The 16,731-nt window shown below is 41.1% G+C and overlaps 1 protein-coding gene across 5 annotated transcripts in view; it reads left to right on the forward strand.

Annotated features, from left to right (window-relative positions):
* Positions 1-6,509: 6,509 nt before the first annotated feature.
* Positions 6,510-16,731, forward strand: part of SNX13 (sorting nexin 13) — a 64,438-nt gene continuing 54,216 nt past the window's right edge. For all 5 annotated transcript variants that reach the window (XM_056484165.1, XM_056484167.1, XM_056484166.1 and 2 more), the window contains exon 1: positions 6,510-6,741. In XM_056484165.1, coding sequence (XP_056340140.1) covers positions 6,730-6,741 — 12 coding nt within the window. In that variant the 5' untranslated portion in view covers positions 6,510-6,729. The remainder of the gene's footprint in view (positions 6,742-16,731) is intronic.

Genomic DNA, 16,731 nt, shown 5'->3' on the forward strand with positions numbered 1-16,731 from the left:
TTAACTGTCCTAGAAATTTTGTTGATTATGGATTACGTCTTTATGATCCAGTGGAAAACATTGCTTAATGAAAAAAAAAAAAAAAAAGAAAGAAAGAAAGAAAAAAAAAGTTTTACAATCACTTCTAATACTGCTCAGATTTATTTTTTTTTTAATTAATATCCTAACCAAGAACCTTTTGTACCATGTGTTAACTGCAGTACAATTAGTCAGGCTTCTTAGACTTTTAAGGATGATGTCCTCATATGGATTTATGTAAAGAGGACACAAAATACACCCATTTTACAAAAAATAAATATGGCAAATGATGCTAATTTTTTAAACACTAATGAATAACTTTGGTTCCTATTTGTCTTTTTTTTTTCTTTCTTTTTTTTTTTTTTTTTTTTAAACTAGCTGTTAGTCTTATTAGTGGATATTTCCTCCCAAAATGTTTTAGATATAATTTATTTCGTGTTCTCTGTGCCGTTGAACATCGGAATTTTGTTCATAAGTCACTGGCAAAATTCTGTATTGTTGTAACAATCACAGTGCCAGTATCACTGTAATCGCCACTGTAGCAGTTTGTAACCTGAAAGTTCAGGCCCTGAACTTCTTCTGCTGGGGTCCTACACCTAAGGAAGGATAACTATGATACAATGATGCAAACAAATCCTTCTTCCCAGAAAAGTAGACTGAGTCTACTGGGACACCACCACTGAACAAAACTAAAACCCACGTACACAAATTGTTTGCAGTACATTCTGATACTGTGCATATGTATAACATGAGAGAATACCCAAAGAATCCTTCTGAAGTATCCTTTTGATACTTTTTAGACCGACAGGCTGTCTCATAGGCTGATCTACCTGTCAGCCACACTCAGGGGTTCAGATCTCAGAATTCCAAAAAACCATCCAAACCCTTTTGCAGCGGGTAGTTGTTGGTTCCAGGTCAAGCTTTGGTAACAGCAAATAGTCTGAAGAGCAATAGAAATATCTTTAAATCACAGGTATGCTTTCATGACTCTCTACCCACTTGAAAGGAGTGGGATCATTTACACAGAATAAAAATTCCATTTAACAGTTTTATCTACAAATTACCGTATCATTCAGATAAAGAATTGCACTGGTTGTTTCCAAAGGAATTTTAAGAATTAAGGTGACTTTTCTAAACAGTTTGTTGCATTGTACCTTGCTTGCCTTTGTATCAGCCGTGTACAAAGTTCTGTTTGTGTGCAGTATTTTCATAGAAAATCTCCAGCCAGAAGCTAAGCAGCTAATGACTAACATCTGTGTTACAATTCTGATATGACTCTTACTGTGATAGACTTCTGATAGACTTCTGAAAAAGACACCATAATTTTGAAAGTTCTCTTCGTATTAAAAATACAGCTTATCTTTATTCTAATACTTACTCAGACAACTAGGATTATTTGCTAATGCAAACAGTGTCTGTGTAGGCTGTCTAGCTGCAGACAGCTGTTTGAATACAAAATGTTCAAGATATACGCTGGCAAAAGCTTTAAAAGAAATTTCAGCCTCCCGTAAACAATTCTGAAAACATTGGGGAGATATTGCATCCCTACTGCAAAGGATGATGCAGGAATTAAAGCTGATGCTTCTTCAGTAATTATTTATCTAATGCCCAACATCCACATCATATTGCTTCAAGTGGTCCTCTCACATACACCCTTGCATCTTCTGTCTGTGCTGCATCTCAGGTAAACGATGCTTAAAGTGAATGAGATATTTAATTAGAAATTATACAGTTGTCATCCTGATCAGAAGCAAAACTTCTGATCAGGCCACTCGGACCAAAGAGCTTAAAATTGGCAACACCCTGAAATAACAGAATATTCAAATTTCACATGTAAAAGCTACTTTGAGTTCCCCTTTCAATCACGTTGCTATGTAGACTTTTGGGTCATGTGATCTTATTTGAAATGGAGTGGAATGCAATCACAGAGAACTCCTCCTAAACACTTAAGACTTAAAACTCAAAATATTTAATTTCTACAAATTCTACAAATCTTCTCCACCTCACCTTCTTTCCCAACAAAAGGGGTGAATCCCAAACTGAAGAACCCTATGCAAACTCTAACCATATTGCCACAGCCTGAGCTACGAGCTCACTGGAGCTCATCACCGGTGACACGGTCACCAGAGCCTGGGCCAGCGCACTGGGGACACACCAGCACTGTGCCAGGTGTGGGGAACTGCCCCAGTATAGGATTCCCTGGAGGAAGAACCTTTGAGCCAATTGCTCCACAGCAATTCAGTGCCCAGGGCTGGGCAGAGGAGGCGAGGGAGGCTCACAGCTGCTGAGGTTCTAGCACGGCTTATTGGGGTTGAAGGGCTCAGAGGCAAAGGGCCCCAAGCACCCCTGTGCCCGGGATTAAATACAGGGCAAATCAGAGGGTGGGTACAAACAATTAACCAATAAGGGATCCTTAGGGGAAGAGTGGAGGGCAGGGTCTTACACATCAGAACAATTACAGCATTCATAAATAATTCTGTAAAAGATCTTTCAAGACTGGAAAGAAAGGCACAGAAGTTCAGGCTGGCTAATGTTAGGAACAGTCTTGTAGCCACTCCCATGAAGCTGCCTTGTAAAACAAAATCAGTCTGATGTTCTTTCAGTCAGTCCCTCCCCCAGCCTTGCCTGTAGTTTCCCCTTTCCTTAGTCTTCACTTGTTTTCTTGTACAGGCCATGAGAGCGTATCCTTTTGCTCTCCAAATGCAGGCTACTGCTCTTTCAGAGATTACTGTGATGACAATTAGGTCACCAATTTCATTTTTCATAAGCTGTTGAGCTAACAGTTATTTAGGTTGTGGAACTGCCCCCCTTTCAGGGCTGGAAAATAATTTGCACTCCTTTGTGCTTCGCTGCAAGCTGGCACAGTTGCTCTTTTATTACTAATCCTGCTTGTGCCCCTACTTCTGTATGTGTTGTGTCCTCCCCCTCATGACTATATTTTTGTCTCTTAACTTAGTGCACTTCCTATGCTTTACTTTACAAAATCTTTATAAACTTCTGGTTGTAGAGCCTGATGGTGCTATCTCTGTCTCCTCCTGCTGTATTTCAGATTTTAATGCTGCATTCATCCATCATTTCAGTAGACAGCCCCGTGGCTCCCAGTGTCCCCTGTGGGATTTCAAAATGTGGATCTAGACCATCAGACCACTCCTTGAGCTTATAGTGAAAACTGTAATGAGTGCAAAGAACATTAAGATATTTGGCAACAGGTCGGAGTTATTTTATAACTATGAAGGTATTTGCAGCTATCAGCTTTCAGGTACTCCTTCTAGATGAACTAAGCATTTGTCTAGGCCTAAAAGAAAAAAACTCTGTGAGTATTTTAAGGACTGAGTGCATACACTTTCTGCCAGGTTTGCCTTTGACTGCAGATATAAATACTTGCCCTAACACAGAACTTCACACCGTGCTTGTGGGCTTGTGGAAGTGACATGAAAAATAAGGAGTGTGCTGCTCTGCCTGGGTGAGTGTGGTGCTAAAGTGGCTGCCCTGCTGCTGTTAATATGCTGGCTTGTTGCAGTGCCTGTCCTGAGCTGTCTGTAATGAATCCAAAAGGATGACATGGATAAAACTCTCTTATGGATGACTCATCAGTCTAATGGAATTATTGTCACTTGAAGATGGGCTCAGGGAAACAAGTGTTCTAGTGCTTCTGGCCTACCATTGATAATTCTTTCAGTCTCTGTTGAAGCCTCATTTCCAGATCTGTTCACACTAATTTAGAAATATCCTCCTTCCTAGGAAAAAAAAAAAAAAAAAAACCAAAAAGTTGTACATTTTTTCAGTTTATTATAAGAATGGGAACTGGCAACATAACTGCTGATTTGTTTTCTCTTCCTCCCAGCAGTTTTTCAAGAATTCCCTGATATCATCCTCTTTCCAAGCTGCTGCCCCTTCTCACCTCTCCTTTATGAGGCTTCTTCTACCTTGAGTCTATGTGGTTCAGTCCTTCCTCACAGCCTCACTCCTTGCTGTTGCAATTACACTGTTTTTCCTTTTGAAGTTGAGATGATATTGACCAAAAATAAGAACAATGGATTCTAGCAGTAGTAACAATTTGAAACACTATTAAGGCTCTGATGATTGCTGTAAAACAGAGAAGAGTTTTCAGCAGAAGTACTGGTAGGTTTATTCCAGCAGTACAAGAACAGAAGGTACTTTCCAGACTTTTATGCTGTTGGGCTGCCAAATCCCAAGCAGAAGTAGGGGCACATTCAAGTAAAAAGTATTAATTGTGACTTTACGGGGAGATTTGCTCTTCTTTTACATCTAGCACACTTAGGATATATATATCTTTGCAATAAATTGTCAAAAGGGATTATTTCTTTTGAAAACCTTAGCTGCTATATCTCAACATACAAGGTAAAGAGATACAGTGCCTAGAAGGTTTGTTTTTCTGGGCTATTACCTTGGTTCAATTTCTATTATTTATATATAATCATAAATATAATGAGATTTCTTACCTCCTGCTTAGCACTTACATTTTATGAAATATTAATTTATCTTATCTGTTCATGACACTGTGCCTTATTGATTCAATTATGTGTCAAGCAGTAGGTGCTTTAAATATTTTGATTCTATTTCCTATGTACCTAAGTATGTGTTGAACTTTTTTCATAATTACACACTACTGATCATTTACTGATCACTTTGCTATTTTATGTGTACCTTCAGGATTTCCTGTAACACAAATCTGAGCACAGGACATTATTTGCTCAACTTGAAGCACAGAGAAAGCCACAAATACGGATCCTAGCCATGTGCATATGTGTCTGCCAAATGAGCACCCACAAAATTTTAGGGGACCAAAGAAATACAGTGGAATTGGTATTTCCCAACTCCTATTTCTCAATGGCTTTGAACAGTTTTTAATTTATCAAGGTGGTGAAATACCATGTCCAAGACCTCTGCATAGCGCTTTATTGCCCAGCCTATTGTTTAAAGTCGAGCTGTGTGTGCTGTAAGATTTGGATTTTTCCTGAGGGATCAGCTTGGGGGAAAGAGTACTGCTAACATGAAACATTCAAAATTATAGACTCAGAATCAGCAAAATATTAGACACTTAGAAAAATTAGTATTTTTTTATTATTTATAAAAGGCAAATAATTCTGAGTATCAGGGGTTTGCTCTTTTTGCTTCACATGACTAACAGCTGGGTCTCTGACAGGGGAAAAATAGTCATATGAGTAAAACTGAAACTCAGTAATAACCACAAATAAAACTAAGAAGTGGTCAACCTTGAAATGTAAAGTATTTAACAATCCCTGGGACAATTACAGAACTACAAAACCCATCAGCCTCAAGAACTGCTTAATGTCCCTTATATTTCTGCAAGACTGTGCTTTCATGGAGGGAGAAAAAACACTGTAATTGAAGAAAGTTGGTTTTCTTCTCATTGAAATAGTTTTTCCTCCATCTTTCCTGCAAACCCTTGCTATCTCCTTTGTGCGCGTGTTGTGTTACTGGCAATGCGGGAAAAAAACCCATCTTGTTCCTAATGCACTTAACTGTGTAAAAGTCTAGTGAAAAAGCAAGCACGCATGCAAAAGCCCACAGAACGGTGCTTAAAGGAAGAGCAAGTTTCAGACAGGAATCTTCCCGTGTATTCAAATACAAAGCTGTGGGGGCACATCACCCCAGGGCTATCTGGGCTGGGGCAGACGTGGCTCTGTTTCTGAGTAGATGGCATACTTTATGCCATTACTTAACAATACTGTAGGTGACAGGCTTATAGAAGTTTCTTTCACGGAATCAGTGAGTTTGGGAAGGACCTGAAATCGTTGAGTCCAGACAACGACCGGTCGCCACCGCGCCCATCACCCGAAGTGCCACATCCAGTGTCACCTCCAGGGACAGTCACTCGACCACCTCCCTGTGCGGCCCACTCCAATGTCTAAACATATTTTCGTGAAGAAATTCTTTCTAATATCGAACCTAAACCTCCCCTGGTGCAGTTTAAGGCTGTGTCCTCCCGTCCTGCCGCTGGTTGCCTGGGAGAAGAGACCGATGCCCCCGGCTGCAGCCTCCTTTCAGGCACCTGGAGAGAGGGATAATGTCACCCCCGAATCTCCTTTTCTCCGGGCTAAAACCCGCATCGCTCAGCCGCTCCTCACAGGACCTGTGCTCCAGACAGGACATGCTCTTCCTTAACACCTCGAGCAGGGAAAGACGCGCAGCGCTGCACGCGTCACTGGCGGAGGGGAGATGTGCTGCTTGCCCAGAAATTTAACAAAATATTTCTATTAGCGTCCGCACCACAGTTGCCTGACACCGAAGAGACAGGTCACACCAAGGGAGACAGGGCAAAAAACACGCCCAGCGGTTTCGAGCTGCGTGCCGTGCGCCGGACCCCGCCGGTGCCGGTGCCGGTGCCGGTGCCGGTGCCGGTGCCGGTGCCGGGGCGGCCGGGCCGGGCCGGGCTGGGCGGGAGCGCAGCGCCAGCGCCGGCCCCGGCAGGGGCGGCCCCGCTGGGCGGGGCGGGGCGGCGGCGCACGTAGCCGTCCCAAGATGGCGGCCGCTCCGGACTGGGCTGCGAGGGCGGCAGCGGGGCCGGGGCCGGCGGGCGGGCGCTGACCCGGGCGGCGGCGGGGGCTGGCGGCGCTCGCCTCGCCTCCCCGCGGGGTGCGGGGTAGCTTTCCGCGCGGCCGCCAGGCTTCACCATGCTGCGGGGCTAGAGCCGCCGAGGCGCCGCCGCAGCGCAGCGGGGTAATAATGTTAAGAGAGGTAAGAGCGCTGCCGGCGAGGTGCGGGAGCGCGGGGAGCGGCGCGGCGCGCCGTCCGCCCGAGCGGCCGCCGCGGCTCGGCCCTCCGCCGGGGCCTCCGAGTTGTGTCGGCGCTGGCAGGGTCCCCCTTGGCCGCGGCGGGCACAGGCGCTGGCCGCCTCGCCCAGGGCAGCGCCGGGCCCCTCTTATCAGCCTCCCTCCTCCCCTGCCGGCTGGGCCGGGCGAGAGCGGGTCCGTCGTGCCCTCTCCGTGCGGCAGCCGGGCCCGCTCCCTGTTCACCGCAGCCGGCCGGGCGGTGCTGCCCGGCGGGGCCCCGGGGCCGCGCCCCCGCGGCGGGCCCGTGTCTGCGGGAGCGGAGCGGAGCGGAGCGCACCTGGTAAGGGGAGCCCGCTTCGGCCCTGGGCCGCGCCGGGGTTCGCCCCGCCTGGGCCCCGCTCCGGCTGCGGCCCCTCTGGCCTCCTTCTCTCTGGCTTCATAAAGCCTCCGTGTTTGTGTTCTTCTCGGAGGGCTTAAGCCGAGCGGTTCGGCTGTGCTTGCAGGAGTTCGTGTCAGTAGGTAATCCCTAGAAGTTGGCTGCCCCTGTTCACCTCTGCCTGATGGAGGGTTTCTGTCCCGAAGCAGCTCGGCTATGAGGCAGGCAGGTATTTGAGGATCAGCGTGGGCTATAAATGTCTGCTGTGTCCAAAGGCATTCTAAAAGGTGGAATCTGGCAGTGCTTCCCAGTTGCTGGAAATTAGACTTTTACCTCGTGTTCTCTTTTGTCTACAAAGAGCAATTGATTTTCTATTTTTAATGTCAGCAAGTGTCCTGAGTGCAGATACTTCTGCAACGCAATGACTGCCTTACCCATGTTTTATAATTTGTCATTTTATTCTACAGTGGAGGTTATTCATTCAGAAGTGAGTTGTCCTAAGTCTTGCAGGGTAAAGGCTTGCTTTCCAACACCTGAACATTTCAGCTTTTCTTTCTTGAATGATATTAAACAGTATCTTCCATGTTTTAAATTGCATCAGTTCAAAGTTTTAGGGCATTAGGAAAGCAGTTCAGTAGAGCCATGAGCTCTCAGATTTCCGCTGGAGGTTAAAATTTGCAGAATGAGTAAAACATGTAAAATTATATGACCTATTTTTGCATTGAGGGTATTTGGTGGGTGGTCAGGATTAATAAGCTGCATCAAAGAGAGTTGGTAAGTGTGATGCATGAGCATTAGCCATAGTAATTTAGATTATTTTAAGGGCAGCATAGAATGTTCTGGATCGGTGCCTCCTACTGGACTGTTTGTTCCTTTTGAGGGTGGCTGTGTGTGCCCATCCAAGACACTTTATCTTGGAACTGATTTTTTTTTTTTTTTTTAATCAGTATTGAAATTCTGTTAATATCAGTGTGGAATCCATTGGCTTTTTGAGGTAAAGCTTAGTGATTTCACATGTGATGACCAGTTATGACTCTTATCCTTGGTGTCAGGAGGAGGGGGTTCTGATGTTCCCTACTTCTAGTTCCTGTACATATGTTGTTTGTAGAAAAGATGCTTCAAGGTAAAGTATTCCAGCCTTGGTCTCTGCCAAGGAGATTAATTTAGATTTTAAGGGAATCTAGCAAAATTGCAGGCTTTGCTTGCCGGAAAAGCAGTTGTGAGGAGGTCTTGAGGCAGTCAGAGAGCTTTAGGCTGTCAGGAGCAGCCCCCTAAGGTGAACTGGAGGAGTTCTTTCCCAGTGCACTTTTCTGGATGTTCCAGTGGTGACTTAGTAGCTACAAGTCCTGAGGAAACTGCACACAGTTGCACCTGTGAACCCTTACCACACTTTGGAGATTGTTTCAAGTCTACTGATACATGATTTCTTTATATATGAAACTTGAGATTGACTGTGTGGTGAACTGACATTAGAAGCAAAAACTGCACTCGTTTTTGGATATTTGGATATTTGGGGCCTTGTCAAGTTTGCTACTGTCTAGAGTGGTCAAAGTCACTGTATTTTTATTTTTTTAGCCATTAAAAATTTAGCTCCATTTCTCCTACTATAACTGCTAGTTTTATAACTTAAAAACTTAGAAAATATTTTTTCTTAAGTATGTTTGAGAATGAAGGAAAGGCAGATTGGGTTTTACATATATTGTTATCATGCAGTAACGTAGTATTGAGTTTCTCAAGGTCAGTTTCCTACATCCTTTGGATGTATCCGTATATGCGGACCCCAGCAGATTCGTTTCAGTTTTGTGTGAATGCAGTTAGAATTAGGACTTTGCAATCAGTAACTTCAGGGGAAGATCACACTTCCTGTCAGGAAAAAATACTCTGTGTGTTTTTTATTTGGCCTTTTCTGCCCATGTTATTTTAGTTGCATTCAAAACCCATGCTGTTGGATGCCAGGCACATACATTTATTTACTTAGCTGGCAAATGCCATTTCCAAATTTTTCACCATAGAACTTATTTCTGCTGTAATGTTGCATACATTCATACATGGTGTAGAGCCCTGCTGTGATGATCATTTCCCTAGTCTGTTGTGTTGGCCATTCTGTCCGTTTTCACTTGTTCCTCTTTTCTTGTTCATCAGATGTCTCCTCTGCTTTCCAGGCCACTGTGGCCTGCTCCCGTGTGACTTACTGCCTCAGCACTTTCTCATCTGGCAGGGCCATGACAGACACAAGTAGCAGTGTTCTTTCTCTTGTCTTTTTGGACAACTGGCTTCATCATGCTCACCTCTTGTGCAGGGGTAACTGCACTGCATGGACTATGGGGAAGCAATTGGTGTTTTACAGCTCTGGCTCTTGGTGGTCAGTAGTGTCTTAAATTCTGGTGGAACAAACATTCAGTAGGATTTTGACTTAATTTTCAAGAAGTTTTAGGTGTCTTACAAATTGATGGCGTGCACTGTCTGCATTTGCAGCCTGTGTTACCTCTGAAGAAGGCACTTTATCTCAGCTGAGAAGTAGGTTTCTTTTTTTTTCTCCCCAGCTATTCATTAAACTGTTTTAAGTTGCTTAGGGAGGACTTCAGAATTTATCAGCAGCTAAATTTTGGACAACTTAATTCTCAGCTTAGCAAGAGTAACTTGTTGCAGTACTAGTGACAGTTGAGAAGATTTTTGAAATTTGACAAAGTAGGGAGACTTTTTCTTATCCACGACTAAAAATCAACCATAGTATATGAGCTCTGTGTTGGTATTTCTTGTTATTGCAACTGGTCAAGATAATTCACTAAGTGCATGCAGTACTTCCTTTCCATTAAACAATCTACATTTTTTTAATAAGAGAGGATTAACAACTTTTTTTTTTGTTTGTTTTTTGGTTAAATTTTGGTAAATACTAGCCATTGAGAACTGTTTCTGAGCAAAACCAAGCAAATTAGCCTGATTTTTAAGAATAAAGGTTGACTCAGCAGCTTAACTTGCTCTAGAATAATAGTGAATTAGCCTTTCTGCAACAGTAGCACATTGTAAAGTATAAGTACAGCTCTGAAAGATGCAAAACACAGTTAACTGCTTGATGTACTGTAGCATTAACTTTTCCTGTTCTGTGATACATGTCAGTGGCAGATTGCTCTGTGCTTTATGTGTCTGAACTATGTTCTGTTGGTAGAGCCATTTTCAAATGTGTAGACTTTTACCAGGGTGCTGAAATAAGTAAGTTTCCTGTCCTTTGGTGAAACTTGTGCGCTGTGGCTTTTTTTAGTGCCAGTGTTTTTTTTCTAGATGAGATCTAGCTGGAGCAGTAGTTGCAAGCCCTTGGGAGATAAAAAGTCTCTTTCTCCTTCAGTATTTTCTGTCAATGAGGTTTCCCCTACAGCTGGTCTGTGTTCTGTCCCTAATTGTTCCTATTACAGCTCTTTTAATAACTCCGTAGTTTATAAAGTGTCAGTTGAAAATGTGTGAGAAATGCTGAAATTAAGAAAAACTAACTTTTGGAGACAACACTGTGTGTTCTTAAGTACTTGTTTTCAAATATTTTGCTGGCTACTAGTAAAAGATAGTGTCTAAACGCTCAGGACTATTCTTAGAGTGTACAGTGGGGCCTAAACTTCTGAGACTGAATGCAGAGTTCAGGAACAACTCTGAAATGTCAGTCTGGACCATTCCCCAAAACAGCGTTTAAGAAGAAAAGTATGAAGTTCCTTTCTTCAACAAAAATAGTAATAGCTTGTCTGGTTAGATAGCTGAAGGAGCTCCAAATGATGATTTCCTCTGTCTGGTTGCACTCTAGGGAATTATCTCTCTTTTAAATATGTTTGTCATCTTCTCCTCACCCTTACAAAGATGACAAAGCATGTTTTCTTTGAGCTAGCATTGGGAGAACTGCTATTATTAGAAAAGAGAGGTCATTGATATTGTATCAAAGTTATTTGCAACAGTAGAAATCTCACTAGCAATTTCCCCCATTGCTTGGTTGAGAATACCAAGGCTGGAATGATATCAAAATCAATTTAAGTTGGCACCTGCAGTTATGTGAGCAAGAGGCTTCAGGAAGTACAAGGCATTGTAAGCTTGGGCCTGATGCTTGTTCTTATGTCCCCACCATGTAATGTCTGATTTCTGAATTAATAAAACAAGGCATTATTTCGTGATGTAAGCATGTTGACAAGTTTGAACAAGAGCACTCTAACCATGTTTACATAATTTCTGTGGAATCACACCTCCAAATGATGACGGCATGATTGTGGTTTACAAGTTTGAGATGGGTGAAATGGGTGTTCTATTTGTACTGTGAGTAAGCTTAGATGATAGGTATGTTCAGCCAGGGGAACTCCTTTTATAACTGCCATTTGTTTTGGACAAGAGGTCAATTCCTAAACTGTCACAGTTTGGGAGGACCTGTTAAAGATTATTATTGCTCTGAAACAGGAACAGCTGTAAAATCCTGAGACAGTGGAGATAGATTTCTGAAGAAGTTGCAGTGTTGATTGACTTTGTGTTCTGTGTGGGATGCAATGTGATCTCAGTGTTGCAGTTAAAATAGTGTGAGCCAAAGTTATTGCTGTATTCTAACACTGACATTTTACAAACACTTAAAAAAAAGTCCCACAAATTTTAACTATTTTTTTTTTTTTATGAAAAATCAGGGATTTCCTAGTATGGATATGGAGTTTGACCACAGTGGTTAGTACAGCAGTTTATTTTGAAGCTGTTTTACCAATGGCACTGAAACCTTTTCAGTCCTGCTGTTTTGCCTGTTTTCTCAGACAGTGAGCACAGTAGTAATTTGATTTGAACCTCACCAGTTTGTCAGTCCACTAGTTGCCAGCAGGAGATGGAGATAAAATCATCTCTGCTGGCTCGAATCCTATTAAACCCCTTCATGCATCACATGGCTTGTATGATGTCCTTTCTTCAAGTTCACTTGGAAGGATTTTTTGATAATCAGAAATACTAAATTTCAATAACATTTTCTTAATTTCACAGGTGGAAATAGCACTGTTTATTTATGTGAGGGCTCATATGCCCTAATTAAAAGTTCACAGGTACCATTGATGTCTGAAATGCTTAATTCAGTATCCCATTGTGGTTGGAGTTCTGAGTAGGAGGATGAGCTTTGCACACATTTTCTTTCCAAGAATGTTCATAAGTTTGGGAACATTCTTTGAAGAGTATTAATGGCTTAAATGTGGTTGAGCTTTTGTTACAATGTTATTTTTTAAAATCTTTTATGTCTGTTCCTTTGCAGTTCTTCCCTTAATCTCACGCTTCCTGGTCGAAGGGGGTGATCCTGGCTCTATTTTAATCAAATCTGTTTCTGTCAGAATGATTTGATTTCAGAAATGTTACTGTTGTAAGATCATGTATTCTTTTTTATCAGTATATTTTTGCAGTTTAGGGAATGACTACTCAGCACTTCTGCTGGTGCCTTTATGGCAGTGCAGGTTAGGCTATCTCTTGTGTTGTAAGGGAATGAACTTGAGCAGGAAGTTTGAATTGCTACATATCCTGTAGGGCACCCTGCATTTCCACTCTTCCAGTCAGCGCTGTTATACAAGGCCAAGTAAAAAATTAATCTAGAATAGCAAAATTTTTGCAGCAGTTGTCCAGCTGATTATGAAACAGTGCTTCAGACTTGGGATGGTTTCTCACATACCTCTTAAGTGGTACTAAAAGCAATGGGGAACAAATATGCATGGTCTTTTTCAGTCACCCTTTACTCAGGATTTGGCATTCCAGACTGCACAGATGAGTTGAAAATCTGGTGATGTACATGCCTTGGGGAAACAAGTGTCCAACCTGTGTTACTGTAGAAAGAGTGATTGCTTTGAAGTCTTGCTGATTGTCAGAGCGGTCATGGACCTGTCTGATGTGATGAGGTGAGGGAGCCTTGCTTGTTGCCCTGCTGCTGTTCTAACAATGGCAGATGCAGGCTGAGATATCTGAGACTTGAGTCTTTTCTCCTGTGTGAGGCCCACTTAAAACTGTACATTCTATTCCATTATAATAAATCAAAACTTTGTTTAGGTTGGGTTTCCTCAAAGGTTGTAGTGTTTCATACTGTTGTATCAGATTACTTTTCTGAAGCCTATGTAATGATTTTTTGTGATATCTTGAAAATAATGGGATCAGTAAAAATTATATATATTCCTTATTCACTGAAGGAACTCTTTGTGCTTGAAATCACATCTGTATTTGTCTGTATTTGTGTGATTTTTATTTTTTTTCTAAAAAATCTATTCAAGTGGTTGTGGTTCCGTTTCCCTCTCTCCCAATATACCTTGGTGTGTATGTTATTGAAAAATATCTTAATTTTTAATGAAACCTATTGGGGATTGAGGTATCCAACCTCTTTTAACATACCTGGAAGAAAAATACTTTATTTTATAGTTTATATACTCAAATTAGTATTTTTGATCACAGTGCTGACAAATGGAAATTTCATTAACTTTGTAAAGTAAAATCATGTGCTATGGAAGTCTTAAGTCTTGTGCTTTAATGCTTGAATTACAGATTTAATTTGATGGTACATATAATGAAATGGAAATTACTTTTTATGCTTGTTTATTTCTTCTATAAAATTTAAAATTTTTTGTGGAGAACAAATTGGTTTATGTGAATACAATTTTTATTTTTTGATAAGAAGTTATTTATTTATAACATTGGGCTAGAAGAACAAGGGTTTTTAAAATTTTCACACTTACCAAAGTTTTTCTCTTCATAGCATTTTTTCTAAATTTAATAATGTGCAGTAGGTGTGTTAAATTGTCCTTACTTTGTGTATACAAGCCCTTAGTACCTTTATGGCCTTACAACTATGTGCTTCATTTCTTCCTTAGTGCTTCTTGATTGACTTGCATGTGTGCTTAAAACTTTGAAATAAATTTTATGTTTATTTATTTATGTTGTTTTTGAAGTCTGGACTTTAAATGGTACTGGTATTCTGTGTGTCAGTTGGCAGTTACCCTACTGCAGCTTCTTAAAAATTCTTATGTAGATTATGAGTTAGCAATAGTGATACCAACACCAAGCAGTATGTCTATGAATGTTTCTAAGCTATTCCATTTCTTTATTGGATATTTTCCTTTATTGAACTCTCCAGTTAATGATGGTTGGCTCTTGCCAATCACTGTTTCTTTTAATTGTGCTTTATTATACTGGCATCTTTTTTGTTTGAAATATTCTTTATATTTTAACAATCTCACTATAACATGATGCTTGCAGTCTTCTTATTTTTTCTCACTAGATTTCTAGAGAATTGCTATAACTTTTATTTCCCTTATTCTCTATTTTTTGATGCTTCATGCCAATTTTTTTTTGTTTGTTTGTTTTCCAGTGATAAAAGTAGCTTCATTGTTTCTGTGTAGAGTTGTGTACCTGGATTGGTCTGTGAATGCTTCCACCTTGTTGCCTGTGTGGTTCTTCTTTTGTTCATTCTTTGTTTCTCTCGTGGATTGCCCTCTTCTTTATTATTTTCTTTATATATTTTTGTTTGCCTGCTGCTGTCACTGAGGTGGCCATATATTTTTCTTTAGATATCATCCATGCATAAAGGCATTTAAGATACCAGGAGTGCGTTTCATGTTTGACTTCACTGGATCTAGTTTGGCTGCTACTAAAGTTGTTTTCTCCCCTCCACCAGACACAAGCTGGTCTGACAGCTTCTTGTTTCAGGTCTAGCAGCTAAGTAGCAACTGCATGAAGAATTCTTTTGCCTTGGTAAACCAGTCTTGTGGAGGGATAAGAGGGTGGGAACACAGAATAAGTTGCCAAATAAACAGCTGCATGGTTAGGCAGTAGGGAAGTGCATAGTGTTAGTGAGTTGATATCCAAAATAATTCCTGTACTTTTGTAAACAGGTAGTGTCACTATTCCTCCTGTGACTTCCGAATGTTTTTCTGCCTCCTGAAAAAAATTACAAATACAGGTTTGGTAGTTCCAATTAGGTTTCTTTTTTTGTTCTTGGCCATGTGGCAATGATTGAAGTTTTTAGATATCTTCACTAAACTTGCCCTGGGAGCTGGATATTCAAGTGACTCAATTAGTTTCAGTCTATCATCTTGAAGTGGCAAGAGCTGATGCACCATTTCTGTGGTTTCCTTCATCTCTGAATTCATTTAAATTTGTTGGAAATATTCCATGCCCTTATGTATGAGAATGAAGTATTCCAGCAAGTTCAAAGAACTGTCCCTTTATGTAAATGTTATTTGTAGGTATTGACACTTGTTTTCCCTCCTCTGAGTCTTTGTGGGAGAGGCAGTATGTGAACCTGGGAGATATCCAGGAAATAGTTGACGTGCTAATTCTGGGCCCAGATTTTGTACAAGGAGGAAGATGAGTACTTGAGGCTGAAAGATTCATATAGGATACTCAACAGGCTCTTTGCTTCCATAGAGAGGCCAGATGGACAGAGGTCATGGAGCAGAGTCTTGGAAGAAGTTGTAGGAGGTTCCACTCTCCTTACAATTACCTGCAGTGCTGTCAGCAGTGTTCTGTAGCAAAGCACTCAGTAAAACTCGAGTGGCTTGTGCAGGGTTGTGCAGGCATCAGACAGTTTTGTCTTTTCTCAGCAATGGTGTTAAGAAAAAGCCAGAAGTGCAGAGAGGGCTGTGGAAGAGATGCACAGAGTGAGCAAGCCTTCCCAAAAGGGATGGGCAGCCAAACATCTCTGGAAAGCAAGCAGGTAGAACACTCAAGCAGTAAGGACTGTAGGAGGTATTGGAAAAGGGGGATATTAAGTACATGAAGGAGAAAGATTTTATTTATTTCTGGTGCATTCCCATTACAGTTGTCCCATTGGAAAAAGACAATAATATTTAAACAATTTCTTCCCCTCTTAAGTAAGGGCTTTTTTTGCTGATTCAAAGCAAAATCAGAGTGCTGATTTTCTGTGTTGGCACTCTCTATTCTGTGAAGAGTTAGGCATCAGCTGCCTATTAAAAAGGTTGCAGATTTTTTGTAGATTGTGGACTATTGAAAAACTTGCTGACACTGAACTTTCTTGCTTTACTTTGTGCAACTGGATGATATTCTGTCCAGAAAAACAGTTGAGAAGAACAGGAAGTTTTTAGGCTTACTCTAGCTTTGTAAAGGTTTGTGTCACTTTGTATAACAGCTGTTTCCATGGTTATTTTGTCTTCATCCAGTAAGCATGCTTCATATGAAATTTGGCCCTGTAGGAGTTCAGATGTACTCAGAGACCACTGGGAATTTGTAGTGAAATAGTGGTTGTATTTTGTAACTGGCGAAAACCTGTGGCACTCACAGAACAGCGTAAAATTTAAACTTTTGAAGAAAACAGTGAAGTAACATCACAATCTCCAGAGGAAGCTGCTAGTTACTGTCAGTGTTTTAAGTTTCTTAAAAACATATTTGCAGCTTGGGATACTACTTGTTATTTGTGTATTGATAACAAATTCTTTATGGAGCATGCCCTGATCTTTGGAGTTCTATTTTTAATATCAATTTCATTTTCCAGTTTATAAATTACAATGTTGATTAAAAAACACTACATAGTTTTAAGAACTGTTATGGAACTATCAGTAGATTTTTGGCAAGAAATCAGATATAGTGAAGGGGTGA

This window comes from Oenanthe melanoleuca, chromosome 2, assembly GCF_029582105.1.
Source record: "Oenanthe melanoleuca isolate GR-GAL-2019-014 chromosome 2, OMel1.0, whole genome shotgun sequence".
NCBI lineage: Eukaryota > Metazoa > Chordata > Aves > Passeriformes > Muscicapidae > Oenanthe > Oenanthe melanoleuca.